General features: G+C 43.2%; 2 protein-coding genes across 4 annotated transcripts; both read left to right on the forward strand.

The window, feature by feature from the left end:
• The first annotated feature begins 676 nt into the window (after positions 1-676).
• On the forward strand, positions 677-7,397 carry LOC115111573 (charged multivesicular body protein 7-like). 2 transcript variants are annotated; one of them, XM_029637748.2, is made up of 11 exons: positions 677-940; positions 1,123-1,408; positions 1,510-1,681; positions 1,780-1,965; positions 2,130-2,263; positions 2,370-2,418; positions 5,478-5,597; positions 5,766-5,864; positions 6,374-6,431; positions 6,557-6,793; positions 6,880-7,397. In XM_029637748.2, the coding sequence occupies exons 2-11, from the start codon at positions 1,125-1,127 to the stop codon at positions 6,933-6,935; spliced, it is 1,395 nt and encodes a 464-aa protein (XP_029493608.1). In that variant the 5' UTR covers positions 677-940; positions 1,123-1,124; the 3' UTR covers positions 6,936-7,397. The 2 variants fall into 2 exon arrangements, with proteins under 2 accessions (XP_029493608.1, XP_064867620.1); XM_065011548.1 differs by lacking the exon at positions 677-940 and having other exon boundaries at positions 995-1,408.
• Positions 7,398-8,932: 1,535 nt separating this feature from the next.
• LOC115111574 (ectonucleoside triphosphate diphosphohydrolase 4-like) lies at positions 8,933-17,738 on the forward strand. 2 transcript variants are annotated; one of them, XM_029637749.2, is made up of 13 exons: positions 8,933-9,075; positions 9,516-9,624; positions 9,765-9,959; positions 10,078-10,283; positions 12,713-12,863; positions 12,974-13,077; positions 13,203-13,262; positions 13,417-13,571; positions 15,092-15,258; positions 15,368-15,692; positions 15,839-15,924; positions 16,026-16,187; positions 16,302-17,738. In XM_029637749.2, the coding sequence occupies exons 2-13, from the start codon at positions 9,617-9,619 to the stop codon at positions 16,534-16,536; spliced, it is 1,854 nt and encodes a 617-aa protein (XP_029493609.2). In that variant the 5' UTR covers positions 8,933-9,075; positions 9,516-9,616; the 3' UTR covers positions 16,537-17,738. The 2 variants fall into 2 exon arrangements, with proteins under 2 accessions (XP_029493609.2, XP_029493610.2); XM_029637750.2 differs by having other exon boundaries at positions 13,417-13,547.
• The last annotated feature ends 1,818 nt before the right edge of the window (positions 17,739-19,556 follow it).

The raw sequence follows: 19,556 nt of genomic DNA on the forward strand, positions 1-19,556 counted from the left end.
CTCTAATGGTAAATCAACTGGCGAACACTAGCCAATTAATTTACTTCTGTTGAAACAGGACAAAAAGGCTACAAAACATTTCCTAACACACAGCAGCTGTTAGAGACTAGAGCTGAACTGGCTGTGGTAGCTACTAGTTAGCTAGTTAATTCTCTTCAGACATAACTTCAGTGGAGAGGGGATGAAACATTAGTTAACATTACATGTCAGTTACACTACTAACTCAGCACTAGGAATATTTTTCTCTCTCTTCTTCTGTTAAGTCAAACATGTCAGTTGCACTACCTGCTCAGCACAAGGGATACATTTGTTTTTCTTCTGTTAAGTCAAAAAGCAGTTACCTTCCCGGCTACATCAGTCAAATAAAGAGCAGCCAGTTTCTGATCTGCTTGCTTTTACAACTCTGAGAAAAAGCCCAACATAGAAACAGCAGCTGCACCATGCTGGTCAGAAGCTTTGCCTTCACACATCCCCCCCAGACTGGCAAAAACTATTATATATAAAATACATATTTTTGTGTGTGTCCATTTCTACCAGCCCCACCCCCCCAAAAAAAATGGTCCAGCCATTGCCAGATGGCCAATCCAGTATTCAGAATCTGACCAGCGTCTCCGCTCTGACCCGGTCATGTCTAGATGGGATACAGTTTATGTTAAATTGTTGACAAACTTTTGGGGGGATTTTAGCTAACCCTAACACATTTCTCTTAACCTGCTACGTTACTTCACCTAACCTGCTAGTAGCAGGCTGCTACGCAAAGTATATTTTGACATAAACTGTCTAACTTCTAGACAAAACCCTCGCTGCTGACTGTGAACCTTGTTATCCCGATCATCTTGAACATGCGCAGAAAAAGCTCAAATCTGACGTTTGAGGAAGTTAGCTGCTAGCAACAAGCTAACTTCAAAACAACATGTTGTGGAGCACACAGCAGGCATTGGTTAGTTGTTTGCTCATCATGGTGAAAATATATCATAGACTACTCTAGTGTAATTGGACATGTCTGAGATTGAATTTACTACGGAACTCAGCTTGATAGCCTTGGTTAGCTGATGACGTTGTTGTTATTCTGCCTGCTAGCTAGCTATGCATTCCACACAATCTCTGTCTTTTGTTCTACAGAAATGGTTCCATCAAATCTTGGGGAAGAAATGTCTACTGAAGTAACGTTGCCACCTGAGTGGGAGGACGATGAACGGATGAATTTCCTATTCTCCGACTTCAAAGAAAACCGAGATGTCAACACAAAAGATTGGGACAGTAAACTTGATTTCTGGACATCACTCATTCTTAAAATCTGCCGAAGTCGCGGAACCGTCTGTTTTAATTTGCAAGAGTTGAACAAGATTTTTCAGAGAAAAGGCTTTGTACCTTTGGGTTTGGGTACTGTCATTCGGTGCATGGCTAGGTAAAATATCAATGCAATGCCATCTGCTAAAATGTGAGAAAAACATAACCTACCTAGTCTCACTATCCTTACCTTACTGTACTTGTCTGTATTCCTGGCAGGTGCGGCAAGATACAAAGAGAGTCAGAGTTTGCAGCAAATGTGGACTGTGGGTGGGTGTCTTGGGGTTTTGGCCTGTTGCTGGTGAAGCCTTTAAAATGGACATTTTCAACTCTTCTGGGTAGCAGTGGGGTTACTTTGGAGGAGTCGTTTGTTGTCATTGAACTGGTAAAGGTGTGTATACTTAATTTAATTAATTCAAAACATGACCATGGGGCTAGCAGGTTTATCCATTTAACACTAACCTTTTATTTTCTGTATGTTTCCTTCAGGAAAAGGCAGCAGAATTGCTTGGTGTCTACTGGAGTTCCCCAGTGGCCAACTGCTCTCTCCTGTCCTTCCAGGAGCTCCAGACACTGTCGTCCCATGTCTGTATTGATGAGAGTACCCTGTGTATGGCTCTGCTACAGCTGCAGAGGGAGAAGCAGGTCACAGTATCACTGCATGAAGGCGAGAAGGTGAGGATATGAGAATGCTTAATTGAAGTGAGCATATTATTAGACTACATTGTAGGCTGCAGTAACTCAGACCATTATCCATGAGATTTCACACACATTGTTATGAGGATAATGTCACTGTATCAATGTGTTGCATTGAGCCAATGTTTTGTTTGTTTTCACAGATTGTTAAGTTTTCTCAGCCAGGACAGGACCGTGTGTCTTCAGTCAATGATGTGGACCTAGGCATCTATCAGCTACAGCGCAGTGAGAGACTGCTTGAAGTTCGGGTGGAGGCATTGGGTCTAGAGGCAGAGAAGTGCGTCCCTGACCCATCACTTAGCGTTGTCTTGTGCAGTCTCTAATCTTCAGTCTTACATTTTCGTTTTTGTGATTTCTGCTTGTGCTGTATTGTCTTTTTGTAGGTGCAAAGAAGAAGCTAGGGTGTTGCTACGCGAAGGGAAGAAATCTCAGGTAGATTTACAATCCTCTGATCCTGTGTTGACTTTTTGTCCTGCACCAAACTCAAACGCAACCAAAACTCTCTAAAAACAAGTCTCTCACCGTTGCCGCCTGCTATATACCACCCTCTGCCCCCAGCTGTGCTCTGGACACCATATGTGAACTGATTTTCCCCCATCTATCTTCAGAGCTCGTGCTGCTAGGCGACCTAAACTGCAACATGCTTAACACCCCAGCCATCCTACAATCTAAGCTTGATGCCCTCAATCTCACACAAATTATCAATGAACCTACCAGGTACCACCCCAAAGCCGTAAACACGGGCACCCTCATAGATATCATCCTAACCAACTTGCCCTCTAAATACACCTCTGCTGTTTTCAACCAAGATCTCAGCGATCACTGCATCATTGCCTGCATCCGTAATGGGTCAGCGGTCAAACGACCTCCACTCATCACTGTCAAACGCTCCCTGAAACACTTCAGCGAGCAGGCCTTTCTAATTGACCTGGCCGGGGTATCCTGGAAGGATATTGATCTCATCCCGTCAGTAGAGGATGCCTGGTTATTTTTTTTAAATGCCTTCCTCACCATCTTAAATAAGCATGCCCCATTCAAGAAATTTAGAACCAGGAACAGATATAGCCCTTGGTTCTCTCCAGACCTGACTGCCCTTAACCAGCACAAAAACATCCTATGGCATTCTGCATTAGCATCGAACCGCCCCCGTGATATGCAACTTTTCAGGGAAGCTAGAAACCAATATACACAGGCAGTTAGAAAGGCCATAGCTATCTATTTCAAGCAGAAATTTGCTTCCTGCAACACAAACTCAAAACAGTTCTGGGACACTGTAAAGTCCATGGAGAATAAGAACACCTCCTCCCAGCTGCCCACTGCACGGAAGATAGGAAACACTGTCACCACCAATAAATCCACTATAATTGAGAATTTCAATAAGCATTTTTCTACGGCTGGCCAGGCTTTCCACCTGGCTACCCCTACCCCGGTCAACAGCACTGCACCCCCCACAGCAACTCGCCCAAGCCTTCCCCATTTCTCCTTCTCCCAAATCCAGTCAGCTGATGTTCTGAAAGAGCTGCAAAATCTGGACCCCTACAAATCAGCCGGGCTAGACAATCTGGACCCTTTCTTTCTAAAATTATCTGCCGAAATTGTTGCCACCCCTATTACTAGCCTGTTCAACCTCTCTTTTGTGTCGTCTGAGATTCATAAAGATTGTAAAGCAGCTGCGGTTATCCCCCTCTTCAAAGCGGGGACACTCTTGACCCAAATTGCTACAGACCTATATCTATCCTACCCTGCCTTTCTAAGGTCTTCGAAAGCCAAGTCAACAAACAGATTACCAACCATTTCAAATCCCACCATACCTTCTCCGATATGCAATCTGGTTTCAGAGCTGGTCATGGGTGCACCTCAGCCACGCTCAAGGTCCTAAACGATATCATAACCGCCATACTGTGCAGAAACAATACTGTTCAGCCGTATTCATTGACCTGGCCAAGGCTTTCGACTGTCAATCACCACATCCTCATCGGCAGACTCGACAGCCTTGGTTTCTCAAATGATTGCCTCGCCTGGTTCACCAACTACTTCTCTGATAAAGTTCAGTGTGCCAAATTGGAGGGTCTGTTGTCCGGGCCTCTGGCAGTCTCTATGGGGGTGCCACAAGCTTCAATTCTTGGACCGACTCTTCTCTGTATACATCAATGATGTCGCTCTTGCAGCTGGGGAGTCTCTGATCCACCTCTAAGCAGACGACACCATTCTGTATACTTCTGGCCCTTCTTTGGACACTGTTAACAACCCTCCAGGCGAGCTTCAATGCCATACAACTCTCCTTCCGTGGCCTCCAATTGCTCTTGAATACAAGTAAAACTAAATGCATGTTCTTCAACCGATCGCTGCCTGCACCTTGCCCGCCTGTCCAACATCACTACTCTGGATGTCTCTGACTTAGAATATGTGGACAACTACAAATACCTAGGTGTCTGGTTAGACTGTAAACTCTCCTTCCAGACTCACATCAAACATCTCTAATCCAAAGTTAAATCTAGAATTGGCTTCCTATTTCGCAACAAAGCATCCTTCACTCATGCTGCCAAACATACCCTTGTAAAACTGACCATCCTACCGATCCTCAACTTCGGCGATGTCATTTACAAAATAGCCTCCAATACCCTACTCAATAAATTGGATGCAGTCTATCACAGTGCCATCCGTTTTGTCACCAAAGCCCCATATACTACCCACCACTGTCGACCTGTACGCTCTCGTTGGCTGGCCCTCGCATCATACTAGTCGCCAAACCCACTGGCTCCAGGTCATCTACAAGACCCTGCTAGGTAAAGTCCCCCCTTATCTCAGCTCGCTGGTCACCATAGCAGCACCCACCTGTAGCACGCGCTCTAGCAGGTATATCTCTCTGGTCACCCCCAAAACCAATTCTTCCTTTGGCTGCCTCTCCTTCCAGTTCTCTGCTGCCAATGACTGGAACGAACTACAAAAATCTCTGAAACTGGAAACACTTATCTCCCTCACTATCTTTAAGCACCAGCTATCAGAGCAGCTCACAGATTACTGTACCTGTACATAGCCCATCTATAATTTAGGCCAAACAACTACATCTTTCCCTACTGTATTCATTTATTTATTTATTTTGCTCCTTTGCACCCCAGTATTTCTATCTCTACTTTGCACATTCTTCCACTGCAAATCAACCATTCCAGTATTTTACTTGCTATATTGTATTTACTTCGCCACCATGGCCTTTTTTTGCCTTTACCTCCCTTCTCTCACCTCACTTGCTCACATTGTATATAGACTTATTTTTCTACTGTATTATTGACTGTATGTTTGTTTTACTCCATGTGTAACTCTGTGTTGTTGTATGTGTCGAACTGCTTTGCTTTATCTTGGCCAGGTCGCAATTGTAAATGAGAACTTGTTCTCAACTTGCCTACCTGGTTAAATAAAGGTGAAATAAAATGTTTAAAAAATAAATTTAAAAAATGCAGTCTGGGAAACCTCAATACATTTTTCTCCCCAAGGCCCTGAGGTATTTGAGAAGCCGAAAGAGAGTTGAGAGGAAAGCAGATGGCTTAAATGCCCAGCTAGAGAATGTGAAGGGAATCTTGGACAGGATAGCAAACTCCGAGACGGACAAACTGGTGAGTATGCAACAACAACAAAAATCTAGCCAAAACAGAGCAAGCACTAAAGTTAACCAAAAATGTGCAATGTGAGTAATTTGTGGCTGTTGTCATCACTCTTCTTAGTTCTACATGCAGTAACTAAGGTATTATGTTCTCTATGCCTCTTTCTGCTTGCCTCTATAGGTGATACAGGCATATCAGGCTGGAGTGTCAGCCCTGCGACTCTCTCTGAAGGATGGGACTGTAGAAGGAGCTGAGAGCCTTGTGGATCAAATCCAAGAGGTCAGACTCTTCTTCACTGGGACTGCATTTAGTTGCTGTTATTGACAGTGGTGTAAAAATGCTTTAAAGTACTATTTAGGTAGTTTTGGGGTATCTGTACTTTACTATTTATATTTTCTACAACTTACTTCACTACTCCATACATTTCCCCTGGTCATGCCTACTGCCTCAAATCTGGCGGACTCACTAAACACATGCTTCATTGGTAAATTATGTCTGAGTGTTGGAGCGTGCCCCTGGCTATCCATAAAAACAAGAATGGTGCTGTCTGGTTTGCTTAATAAAAATGATTTGAAATTATCTTTTACTTTTGATACTTAAGTATTTTTAAAACCAAATACATTTAGTAGTATTTGTATTTTATTGGGTGACTTACTGAGTCATTTTCTTTTAAGGTATCTTTTACTTGCACTCAAGTATGACAATTTGGTACTTTCTCCACCACTAATTGTTAGTTGTTGCATGTCCACATCAATCTAAATGTATTTTCTTGCCGTTTGGTATTACAGTTGTGTGACACTCAGGATGAAATGAACCAAACTCTGGCTGGTGGAGCGCTCAACTCAAGTATGTCCTATCACATATATAATATCTACTTGGTTGTAGTGCCTAACTTAGACAATTTCATAATTACATTTCCAATATCCAGAGGGTCTGAGAAATGATCAATTATCCTATTGATATTTGTTTAGCGGATGCCGACACAGACGAGCTGGAGGATGAGCTGAGATCTTTATTGGAGAACTCTACTCTGGATAGGCCTTCCACACTTCCTGAAGTACCGTCACACCCTCTTTCACCTGTCAGGGAATCTGGTTCCCTTTGTGATGATCTGCTGTGTGCTTTGCCCTTAGTCCCTCAAAGCCTCTTCAATATCACAGATGAGGAACTGGACAAAGAGCTGAGCCGTCTAACACTTGCAGATACATGTATGCCTCTCTCGTTCCTTTATCTTAATAATACTACCTCAAAAGAGGCTACTGAAGTAACCTTTGTTTACGCATCACTCCCTTAGGTCTTCAACAAAAAGATTGTACCGAGCCAGTGAAGAGGGCTGAGTCTGCACAGTGACAACACTAATACAAGAAGTCAACTGCAATATTACCCGGACCCTCTGTGTTTGGGCACAGTGATAAAAAAAAGTGTGATCTGTCTTTTGTAACATGCTTATTGATGTCTCTGATCACTGTCATACCCTTTTAAAATGTATTTATAAGTGGCATTTTTTAAGTTTATTTATCATTCACTAATAAAGATATCGGTAACAATCATGATGCCAAATTATAAAGCCGCTATTTCAGATTGACTGTAATGAGGTTGGGTTGTATGATAATAACTATGCCAAATACAGTGCATTTGGTTTAGTATTCAGACCCTTTGATGTTTTCCACATTTTGTTACATCACAGCCTTATTCTAAAATGTATTAAATTAATTCCCCTCATCAATCTACAGACAATATGCCATAAGGTGAAAGTGAAAATGTTTGCAAATGTACACTGCTCAAAAAAATAAAGGGAACACTAAAATAACACATCCTAGATCTGAATGGATGAAATATTCTTATTAAATACTTTTTTCTTTACATAGTTGAATGTGCTGACAACAAAATCACACAAATTATCAATGGAAATCAAATTTATCAACCCATGGAGGTCTGGATTTGGAGTCACACTCAAAATTAAAGTGGAAAACCACACTACAGGCTGATCCAACTTTGATGTAATGTCCTTAAAACAAGTCCAAATGAGGCTCAGTAGTGTGTGTGGCCTCCCTACAACGCCTGGGCATGCTCCTGATGAGGTGGCGGATGGTCTCCTGAGGGACCTCCTTCCAGACCTGGACTAAAGCATCCGCCAACTCCTGGACAGTCTGTGGTGCAACGTTGGAGGATGGAGCGAGACATGATGTTGGTGGATGGAGGATGGAGCGAGACATGATGTCTCAGATGTGCTCAATTGGATTCAGGTCTGGGGAAAGGGGGGGCCAGTCCATAGCATCAATGCCTTCCTCTTGCAGGAACTGCTGACACTCCAGCCACATGAGGTCTAACATTGTCTTGCATTAGGAGGAACCCAGGGCAAACCGCACCAGCATATGGTCTCACAAGGGGTCTGAGGATCTCATCTCGGTACCTAATGGCAGTCAGGCTACCTCTGGCGAGCACATGGCTGTGCAGCCCCCCAAAGAAATGCCACCCCACACCATGACTGACCCACCGCCAAACCGGTCATGCTGGAGGATGTTGCAGGGAGCAGAACGTTCTCCACGGCGTAGACTCCCTCTCATGCTACCACTAGAGTGAAAGCACCGCCAGCTTTCAAAAGTGACCAAAACATCAGCCAGGAAGCATAGGAACTGAGAAGTGGTCTGTGGTCACCACCTTTAGAACCACTCCTTTATTGGGGGTGTCTTGCTAATTGCCTATAATTTCCACCTGTTGTCTATCCCATTTGCACAACAGCATGTGAAATGTATTGTCAATCAGTGTTGCTTCCTAAGTGGACAGTTTGATTTCACAGAAGTGTGATTGACTTGGAGTTACATTGTGTTGTTTAAGTGTTCCCTTTATTTTTTTGAGCAGTGTAGTATCCCTCTCCTAGGATATGATCCCTCTATGTAAGAGGTAGTTTCCTGTGCCCTGTTGTGTAAAACTCTATGCTTGACAGAGGAAAGTCCACACTAACAAATGATTGTGATCTCATTCAACAGAGACAACTGCTTTTTGACCCCTCAATCTGATTTAAATGTTTGTTACAACATCATTGACTTGTTGCACGTGACTTGTTTTTGTTTGCAGCACTCTGGAGGCCTGCTGGAGGTCATTTTGCAGGGCTCTGGCAGTGCTCCTCCTTCTCCTCCTTGCACAAAGGCAGAGGTAGTGGTCCTGCCTTCCCATGATGTGGACTGTCCTAGTTCAGTAAGCAACAGTAAGCAAAGACACCGCCCTCCAAAAAGGATCAGAGGATGCTGCCAATTTCCCAACCCTGAGCAAGCAGGCTATACCAGTGAAAACCGCCAGGGAGTGCCAATGATTTAAAAACATTCGTACCGCACCTTTTACTAGCTACGTCACATCTGCCTGACCTGCGCACTGAATACTAGCTAGTTAGGGTGCTGTTAGCGCATCCTCCCAATAGTATTAGTAACAATATTCAGCAGCAAACGAGCTAATGTAAATGTTATGCAACGAAGTCGTTCGAAACGCAACAGTAAGTACATTTTAAGTTTGGTTTTAGATGGACCGTGGGCACAGCATACTCCTAGTACAGGGCAGGGGCTAACGGTAGCCTAGCAATACCCTGGCTATCATCGTTGATTAACCAGTGATCTGTTTGTTTCGCTAGCCAGAATCCAAACATTCGCCCGCTTAATAAGCTTGCTAGCTAACTAACATGTATATTGTTTATCCAATAGACTAGGAAACGCTACATAGCCAGCTAACGTATTGTCTTAGCTAACTAAACCAGCTAACTAGTTGAAATCGGACCAGTATCATTACATTATTATGCAATGCAGTACGTGGCAGTTGTGCGGATGGATGCGCTAGTGGCCAAATGTCACCATTGGTATTGACACGCGTTGGTATCGATGTCATCAGTAATAATTACTTCTTAGCTTGTAGCTAACGTGTTTATTTTATTTTATCAAGACAATGAGCAGATGGAGAAATAGTGAGGCTCTGAAGCCAACATCCCAGACTCGTGTCCCCTTTGAATGATTTTCATCCAGTGAACTAGGACAGTCCACGTCATGGGAAGGTAGGCTCGACCGACTGAGTAGAGGACTAGGAATTGTTACCCTTTAATTATTATTCCACAGTCGGCATGCATGCCGCTATTGCATAGACTAGTCAAAGTGTATTTTACCATACATACCAAGGTCTCACTTGTTCTTACAGGATCAGCTTCTCGTGCCTCCCAGCCTCCTGGCACTTCAGCCTGTCACCCCTGGTTCTTCCTCGTCTACTGCTACCTTCATTCAGGCAGCTACTCTTATTTGGTCTGCTGGTGGGATTGCTAGGACTGCTTTACCTGTTGTTGGTAACAGGAAAGGGCCAGGACATCTGGATCAGAAAGGACAACTACTTCCATAGGTGAGTCACTAGTAGTGGCACATTAGAAGATACCATTACATATTCCTGTAAAGACAAGAAAATGTTTGGCTGAATTTGGCTTACAATTGTCAACTTTTCATTCACCTCTGATCACCAGACACTTGGCGAGAGTCACAGATGTGGAGGCCACCGACACCAGCAATCCCAACCTGAACTACGGTTTGGTGGTAGACTGCGGCAGCAGTGGCTCCAGGGTGTTTGTGTATTGTTGGCCCCAGCACAATGGTAATCCCCATGATCTGCTTGACATACGACAGATGAGAGACCAGCATAGGAAACCAGTGGTCATGAAGATCAAGCCAGGTGAGACATACCTGGTTGCTGATGACTGGTGTGCTGCTGGGAAGAGCCACATGTATACATTTCCACTCTGGTTTCATAATGTAAACTCGGCAAAAAAAGCATTAAGCACTGTAGTACATACATCTCCTCATGGACTGCACCAGATTTGCCAGTTCTTGCTGTGAGATGTTACCCCACTCTTCCAACAAGGCACCTGCAAGTTCTCGGACATTTATGGGGGGAATGGCCCTAGCCCTCACCCTCCGATCCAACAGGTCCTAGACGTGCTCAATGGAATTGAGATCCTGGCTCTTCGCTGGCAATGGCAGAACACTGACATTCCTGTCTTGCAGGAAATCACACACAGAACAAGCAATATGGCTGGTGGAATTGTCATGCTGGGGGTTCATGTCAGGATGATCCTGCAGGAAGGGTACCACATGAGGGAGGATGATGTCTTCCCTGTAACGCACAGCGTTGAGATTGCCTGTAATGACAACAAGCTCAGTCCGATGATGCTGTGACACACCGCCCCAGACCATGACGGACCCTCCACCTCCAAATCGATCCCGCTCCAGAGTACAGGCCTCAATGTAACGCTCATTCCTTTGACGATAAACGTGAATCTAACCATCACCCCTGGTGAGACAACTGCGACTCGTCAGTGAAGAGCACTTTTTGCCAGTCCTGTCTGGTCCAGCGACGGTGGGTTTGTGCCCATAGGCGACGTTGTTGCCGGTGATGTCTGGTGAGGACCTGCCTTACGACAAACCCACAAGCCCTCAGTCCAGCCTCTCTCAGCCTATTGCGGACAGTCTGAGCACTGATGGAGGGATTGTGCGTATCTGGTGTAACTTGGGCAGTTGTTGCTATCCTGTACCTGTCCCACAGGTGTGATGTTCGGATGTACCGATCCTGTGTAGGTGTTGTTACACGTGGTCTGCCACTGCGAGGATGATCAGCTGTCCATCCTGTCTCCCTGTTGCGCTATCTTTGGCGTCTCACAGTATGGACATTGCAATTTATTGCCCTGGCCACATCTGCAGTCCTCATGCCTCCTTGCAGCATGCCTAAGGCACATTCACGCAGATGAGCAGGGACTCGTGGCATCTTTATTTTGGTGTTTTTCAGCATCAGTAGGAAGGCCTCTTTAGTGTCCTAAGTTTTTATAACTGTGACCTTTAATTGCCTACCGTCTGTAAGCTGTTAGTGTCTTAAAAAATGAATCCTGTTAACGGGATCAAATTCGACAACATCCGGTGAAATCGGAGCGCGCCAAATACAAAATCATAATATTAAACATGAATGAAAATACAAGTGTTTTACATCGTTTAAAAGCGTAACTTCTTGTTAATCCAGCCGCCATGTCAGATTTCAAAAAGGCTTTACGACGAAAGCATACCATGCGATTATGAGGACAGTGCCCCACGTAAAAAAGCATTAAACATTTTCCAAACCAGCAGAGTCGTCACGAAAGTCAGAAATAGCAATAAAATAAATCGCTTACCTTTTGAAGATCTTCCTCTGTTTGCAATCCCAAGGGGCCCAGCTACACATCAAATGGTCATTTTGTTCGATGAAGTCCTTTATATCCCAAAAAGGTCAGTTTAGTTGGCGCGCTTGATTCAGTAATCCACCTGTTTCCCTCGTTCAAAATGCATACAAATTAATCCCAAAAATTACTGATAAACTTCATCCAAACAAGTCTAACAACATTTCTAATCAATCCTCGGGTACCCTAATATGTAAATAAACGGTACAATTTAAGTTGGAGAATAGTATGTTCATTACCGGAGATGAATAACGAAGTGCGCACCCTCATCCACACACGCCACAATACTACAGTCAAAATGGGAGCCACCTAGGAAAACTAAAAATTCTAGCTCATTTAAAAAACAAGCCTAAAACTCTTTATAAAGACTTGGCATCTAGTGGAAGCCCTAGGAACTGCAATCTGGGAGGTATTCCTTTGATTTTCCCATAAACAAGGATTTGGATGGGCAGATTCCTGCCATATCAGTTCTGTTATACTCAGACATTATTTGAACAGTTTTAGAAACTTCAGAGTTTTCTATCCAATACTACCAATTATATGCATAGCCTAGCTTCTGGGCCTGAGTTACAGGCAGTTTACTTTGGGCATGTCTGTCATCCGAATTACCCAATACTGCCACCGGCCCTCAAGAAGTTAACCGTTCCACAGGTGCATGTTCCTTAATTGTTTATGGTTCATTGAACAAGCATGGGAAACGGTGTTTAAACCCTATACAATGACGATCTGTGAAGTTATTTGGATTTTTACAAATTATCTTTGAAAGACAGGGTCCTGAAAAAGGATGTTTCTTTTTTTTGCTGAGTTTAGAAGACATTGGCTTAGTTTAAAGCACTTATCCATTCCACCCAATAAAGACGGAGCCATGGTCTTAATATTTTGTTATTTTTTTTTGTAGGCATCTCAGAGCTTGCAAAAACACCAGAGAAGGCCAGTGATTACATCCACCCCCTCCTGAGCTTTGCTGCCCAGCACATCCCCAAACACAAGCACCAGGAGACCCCTCTGTACATCCTGTGCACGGCTGGAATGAGGGTGCTGTCTGACAGGTACACCCCAACTTAGTATTTCTCATCTTGAGATGGAAACTTGCAAGTGTTTATTTTTTATTACTGCTGTGACCTCCCATGTTAACATTGGCTTATTTCCTCTTTTTCAGTCAACAGGAAGCACTTCTGGAGGATCTACGGACCGATATCCCTGTACATTTCAACTTCCTCTTTTCTGATTCCCATGTGGAGGTCATTTCTGGCAAGCAGGAAGGTGAGCTAACCTGTTTAGAGTAGCAGGCAAGCTAAACACTGGCCATTCAACATTGAGATGTCACCATCTGTGTTGAAAATGTGTGGAAATGCTGGAATATATAAATTATCCTTGTTTTTGGACAGGTGTGTATGCATGGATTGGAATCAACTTTGTCCTTGGAAGGTTTAATCATGTGTCTAGTGGTAAGTATCTAAATACATTTCCTTAAGAGACCTGCATATCGTTACACTGAATACTTTAATTCCCTTATTTTACTTACCTCTGACACCACTTTATTTGTCTTTCATTATTTTTCTTCAATGGGACCCGTGGCTCCTTCCCCTATCCTTCCTATAGAGAGGGATGCAGTTGTAGAGGTGCAGGTACCTGGAGGTGACCAGCAGGAGGCGCTGGTGAGGAAAAGGACCGCTGGTGTTCTGGACATGGGGGGTGTCTCCACTCAGATAGCATATGAAGTGCCCAAAACTGTAAGCTTTGCTTCTCCACAACAGGTTATTATCAACAACAATTTCCCTTTTTTGTGCTCTTTTAATTTGTCACTCACTCATTTTCTCTTCCCACCACTCATTCCCTGGTTAAACCTGTAAACATCATGTTTGTCCTCTGGAGATGAAGTCCTCTCCATTCAGAGTGGATTATTGGAGGTCTGCTCTAAAGATAAGCCTGCTGCATTGCTTCAAAGTAGAATGTGTTAGTTCAAACTCTAAAGGTAGACTCCGCAATTTGATATAGACGCATACAATAAACCGCATAGTGGGGTAATTTCTGCAACAGCTAAGAGCGTTAAAGTGCAAGAATCAACTTCTTAGCTGTTTTTGGTCCTCTGGCTACCATGCTGTAACGGCATGAAGCGAACCCATGCACACACGTGCAGATATTGTGTCTGTAGCTAGCTTTCCATCCAACTGGCAACAGATTTTCATGCAAATATTTTAAAATCGCATTTTCCCACCAGATTCCATCAAATTGACTTGTGGATAAATGGCTGTGATGACGTAGTGCACATAAAACAACAAAAAAATACTTTTGCAGTTAAATAAATACTAGTTAAATGGATTTCCATTGCAAAACTCTACTAATGGTTTTCTATAAAAAAAAATGGCATTATATAGCGAGTTTGCCCACAACAGCTCGCAGATACAGTGTGGGTAGGGCCTACATTAGATCTATTATTATGGACAAAATAGATCATATCACCTGAATAAGATCCTCAATATTTATTGGAAAGGAGCATCAAGCTCATCACCTTGCACTTTCACCAGCCTGTGAAGTTTCATCTGTAGCCTAACAAACTGCATGGTTTCCCGACGAGTCGTAGGAGGACCACAAATGTTATTGGGTGACTTTACTTCAATATGATGGTTATAATATCAATATTTGTGTGTAAGTGTTAACGCCGACATTTCTTACATAATTTTTCCGACACAAAGATCCCACCTTGTCTAGCTTATTTTATCTTGTCGACATTTGGAAAGTTTACCGACAAATCTTCTGTTTCCATCAGGCCTGTTATGACTTTTAAAAAAAAAAGATTTATCCAACATGTACTGCACTTTCATAAAAAGGTTGAATGGAAACCTGGTTTCTGTGAGAGAGCAAAGTTTTGCATCTCGCTCATCTCAATATCTACCGTGCTGCTCGTGGCAATGTCATTTCGCTGAGTCTACTTTTAAGATCACAGATAATGCTTAAGAGCCATCGTGCAAAACATCCATGACCAGATAATAATACATTCATTTAAAGCAGTCCAAGTCCATCAGCTTTTCAGTCCTGCGCAATTATTTTTGCCAGTTCACAAAAACGTTTGGTTTTCAATTTGCATGCGCTCTTACTCTTGTAGTTTTTCCTCTCCACTGAACGTAATTCACCCGCAGTTTTTTTCTAAATGCGGAACTTTATAGAACTGTCTTGATCAAAGTTTCTTTAAGTAAATGGTTGTTATACATATATAGACAGTCCTAGATAAAATAATGTAATTTCCAGGCTGATATTGAATGTTTGATTTTTATAGGAGGAAGTGGCCAAGAACTTACTTGCGGAGTTCAACCTGGGTTGCGATGCCCACCGGACAGAGCATGTCTACCGGGTGTATGTGTCCACCTTCCTGGGCTTTGGAGGCAATGCTGCTCGACAAAGATATGAGGAGAGCATTGTCAGGAACACTCTCACTAAAAATAAGTAAGAACCTTTAACACATGCTATGATAGCTAATGATACTGATAGTTTACTAGTTTGACATTGCACAGTGCTGTCATTATGGAGAGCTCATTTTAGTTGTTTTGCCCAGGCTCCTGGGTCTGCATGTAGGTGAAACGTCAGAGTCCCCCCTGCTCGACCCGTGTCTACCCACAGACCTGCAGGATGAGGTGGGGCCAGCGACACAGAAACTCCACCTGCGTGGCACAGGGGATTTTGATCACTGCAGACAGCTGCTTCAGCCCTTCCTTAACCGCACCAACGAGACTCACTCCTCCCTCAATGGCATCTACCAGCCTCCCATCGACTACCCCAACAGCCAGTTCTATGGGTTCTCTGAGTTCTACTACTGCACAGAGGATGTGTTGCGCATTGGCGGTGATTTTAACTCCTCAAAGTATTCTGTTGCTGCCAAGGTGAGGTCTTACCACAGCAAAGCAGGACTTCTTCAATGTAGTTGGCACTCCTAACTGCATGGAAATGCATGTATTTCACCATAGCTTAGGCTAATTGCAGTAAGATGGTGGCTGTGTTTACAATCAACATTGTGCTTCATCTCCAGGGTTACTGCGCCACCCAGTGGAGATCTCTGAAAGAGCGATTTGACTCAGGCTTATATGCATCTCACGCTGATGTTCACAGACTCAAGTAAGTCCCACCACCAGCTCTGGCTCTTTAGTAAGACTTGAGTCCAGTAATAGTAAAGAGTTGTCGGGGAGAATTCATGTAAACATTTGTCTTGTGTGCAGGTACCAGTGTTTTAAATCAGCCTGGATGTATGAGGTATTCCACTCAGGCTTCTCCTTCCCTATAGACTACAAAAACCTGAGGACTGCCCTCTTAGTTTATGATAAAGAGGTGCAATGGACTCTTGGCGCCATCCTTTACAGAACCCGCTTTCTACCTTTAAGGTAAGAGAATACTTGCTGTCACACTACATCATGCTTTAACACTGTGATACGCCAATATATTTTTGCTGATTAGGATATGGAGAAAACTTGCACTATTTTACATTCCTTTCCAAGGGATATTCAGCAGGAGACCCTCAAAGGAGTCCACGCCCACTGGCGTCACAGCTTCTCCTTTGTCAACAACCACTACTTGTTTCTGGCCTGCTTCCTGGTTGTCTTCCTCTCCATCTTGCTCTACTTGCTGCGACTCCGACGTATCCACAGCTGTACCACGCAGCGCTGCACCCCCTCTACTGTTGAGTGGTTAGAGGAGGGTCTGGGATCCCCCTCACTCCCTATCACCCTCTAGACTTCAGCTTTCACGCCAAAACCAGCTCCTTTCCCTAGCTGGAGTCCCTATGCCTGCACTTTTATGTTGAGGCCTTCATTTGTTAGCTGGTAATGACAAAAAACTCTAAAACTGAGTTGGATTTTGAATGAATCCAATGAACAGAGAACCAGCACTGGGAGGGACTCTGGTATGGGAGATCTTGCATGTTGAGTTTGCATACTTGAGTTAACCATGAGATTGTCTTATTTATTTTTAATGATGTCAAAATCTGCCTTTTTTTTTTATGTTGCTGGAAATATGAACTAGGTACTTGGTGTGTAACTCCTTGCCTGAGGTTTGAGAGCTCCCCATGCATACTTTATCCAGTCACGCAGGTTTCGTTAAGGCTTCCTGTAAGGTTCGAATTGCAGCTGCCTCATAACTTCCCCTAATTAGTCAATCAAAAAACAACACATTTTTAAAGAAAGTCCTTAAATTACTGTCTTTTCCAATTAGTGCACAGAATTGAATCAATGTGAATAGACGAGCAGGTTCGAGGATGATAGTGAAACCGTTACTGTTTAGAGTACATACTGTATTAGCTCATGTATAGATTCTCTGTACTTGAGTGGAGTTTCACTTCCTTTCCTGTCACATTATCCTGATGCAATTGAATATGTTTGTACTAGGGGCTCTGTTTGTCGTTTGGGTGCATGATTAGTGAATGCTTATTTATTGTGTGGAGGAATGGTGTATGCCTCTGCTTACCCTCTGTACTCCTCAGTGTAGACGGACACCTGTCTTACTTTGCTTGTCACCGCTTCTTTTTTTAAAACTTTAGTTTCTTTTGTATCCTTTGTTCTGCCTTCTATTGCAGAACAGGCAGCATCTATCAAAGCTGCAATGGCGCAATATTTATTGTCCTATCACTGGAGAGACACTCCAGCTGAATCCACACAGGGCTCAGAGTTACAGTAGGGTAAAGAATGTCTGCTGTCTTTTCAGCTCAATGGTGTCACGTGATGGTGTGCAGATAATTTTAATTTGAAATCTCGGCAAACACACTGGGCTTCGTTTTCAGAAGCTGTGATATCACTGCTGTAAAGGGGTTAGTTTATGAAAGCATATAGGCCATATTTATATTGAAGGGTGTACTTAAATCAATTCACAGTTTGCACAGGATTTTTGTTTTGTTTTTACAATACCATTGGTGTTGAATAATAAAGAGATTTGTTTTGAGACTTATGGTTCAAAATATCAACGAAAGCTACAAAAATCATCAAACGCAATCTGTTGATTTTCACTTGTGTTCACGTGGAATATATTGGGTGCCCTCGTTGTCTTGAGGAGAGTTGGAAGGAAATTGCTGATGAGTTTGAGTCCCCGTTGGTTATGTAAGTATTGAGTAAATAAACACATGCATATTTACAGCAGCCATGGTCAGGGTTTACACGTCCCCAGTAGCACGGGAAGAAAAGGAGTGTACCACAGGGATATCAATCAAGACGACTAGGCTGCAGTCAGCCACTAATGACCAGGTCACCCAAGCCTATTAGAAGCCATGTTGTTGTAGCCGGCCTGTCAGAGTTTGGGTGACCAGGTTGGAAACACTGCACTATGGGGGTTTGTTTTCACTCCTCTCCCTATCTGTCCTGTGTTACATTTCAGGTCTGCCAGCTGGTGATGGATGAGTCTGACGACGTTAGTTTAATACAGATGGGAAATGTAAATACTGCATTGAACAGATTACATGCAATGCATTTTACAGATTCATCTATTTTCACTGAAATTGTCATTGTCCTGTAATTGTGAGAAATGCTTAGAGCTGAAACAACAGTATTTAACTGGTCAAATTGTATAGCTTAGGTAGTGGTAATTAATTCAAAGTGCCAGAGACTAGATATAGTAGCTGTCTGAGATATCTGCATTTGTAAATTCAGTAAAGGTCTAACCTCACAAACCTCCTGCTGGCCTATACTATTCCTGTCACAGATAACCTTATCGCAATGTCCATATGGAATTATAGAAAGTACATGCTACATACATAACTGCACATCACAGATGCTTTTTGATGCTCTGTCTGCACCCTATAGCATTTTAAACCCCAGGAAACTGAGGTCTCAGCAGCCAATGGTTTTGAATTCCAATAGGGGGCATTGTTATCCATGGTAGCATTTTACAGTTACACTGTAAGTACAGTCTTCTATAATTACATGTATCAAACCAAGCAGAATGTTACAAATCAGAAATATTCATGTAATAGCCACAGCATATGTGAAAGAGGGAATATAGTCCAATATTTGCTGTAATTTGTCAATTCCCTCTCAGATGATTGTTGAAAGTGTATACCAGCTGTAGTTGTCACCAGCAGCATTTGTGTTCAAGTGGTGTAGGTGCTTCAAGAGGCTGCTCTCCATGTGCTGAGTCATCCTCCGTCTACACATGGGTCGTACCACTTCAGCTTCCTCCCTCCCCACTGAGTTGCACTGACGTTGGTTACGTGATGAAGTTTGAAGGCGGGATGTTTAAGGAGCTTACGCTACAACTTGTGAGGTGATGGTAGGGCTGTAGGAGGGATCCCATCTGATCCTGCCTCTGCTGCACCTCATTCATGTCTTAAACAGAGTAGGCCTTATACACAAACTAACAAGAATTTATTTCCACAGCTTTACCACTTGGATTAGATTGGGATAAATTTGTTGTGGCAGAATATTACATTTTAATTTATATGAGATTTAGGCATTCAGTTTAAAGTACACTACATTACCAAATGTATGTGGACACCTGCTCATTGAACATATCATTTCAAAACCATGGGCATTAAAATGGAGTTGGGCACCCATTTTCTGCAATAGCAGCCTCCACTCTTCTGGGGAGGCTTTGCACTAGATGTTGGAATATTGCTGGAGGGACTTGCTTCCATTCAGCCACGAGCATTAGTGAGGTCGGGCAATGATGTTGGGCAGTTAGACCTGGCTCACAGTCAGTGTTCCAATTCATCCCAAAGGTGTTTGATGGGGTTGAGGTCAGGGCTTTGTGCAGGCCAGTCAAGTTCTTCC

Source organism: Oncorhynchus nerka, linkage group LG27, assembly GCF_034236695.1.
Source record: "Oncorhynchus nerka isolate Pitt River linkage group LG27, Oner_Uvic_2.0, whole genome shotgun sequence".
In the NCBI taxonomy this organism is placed as follows: Eukaryota; Metazoa; Chordata; class Actinopteri; order Salmoniformes; family Salmonidae; genus Oncorhynchus; species Oncorhynchus nerka.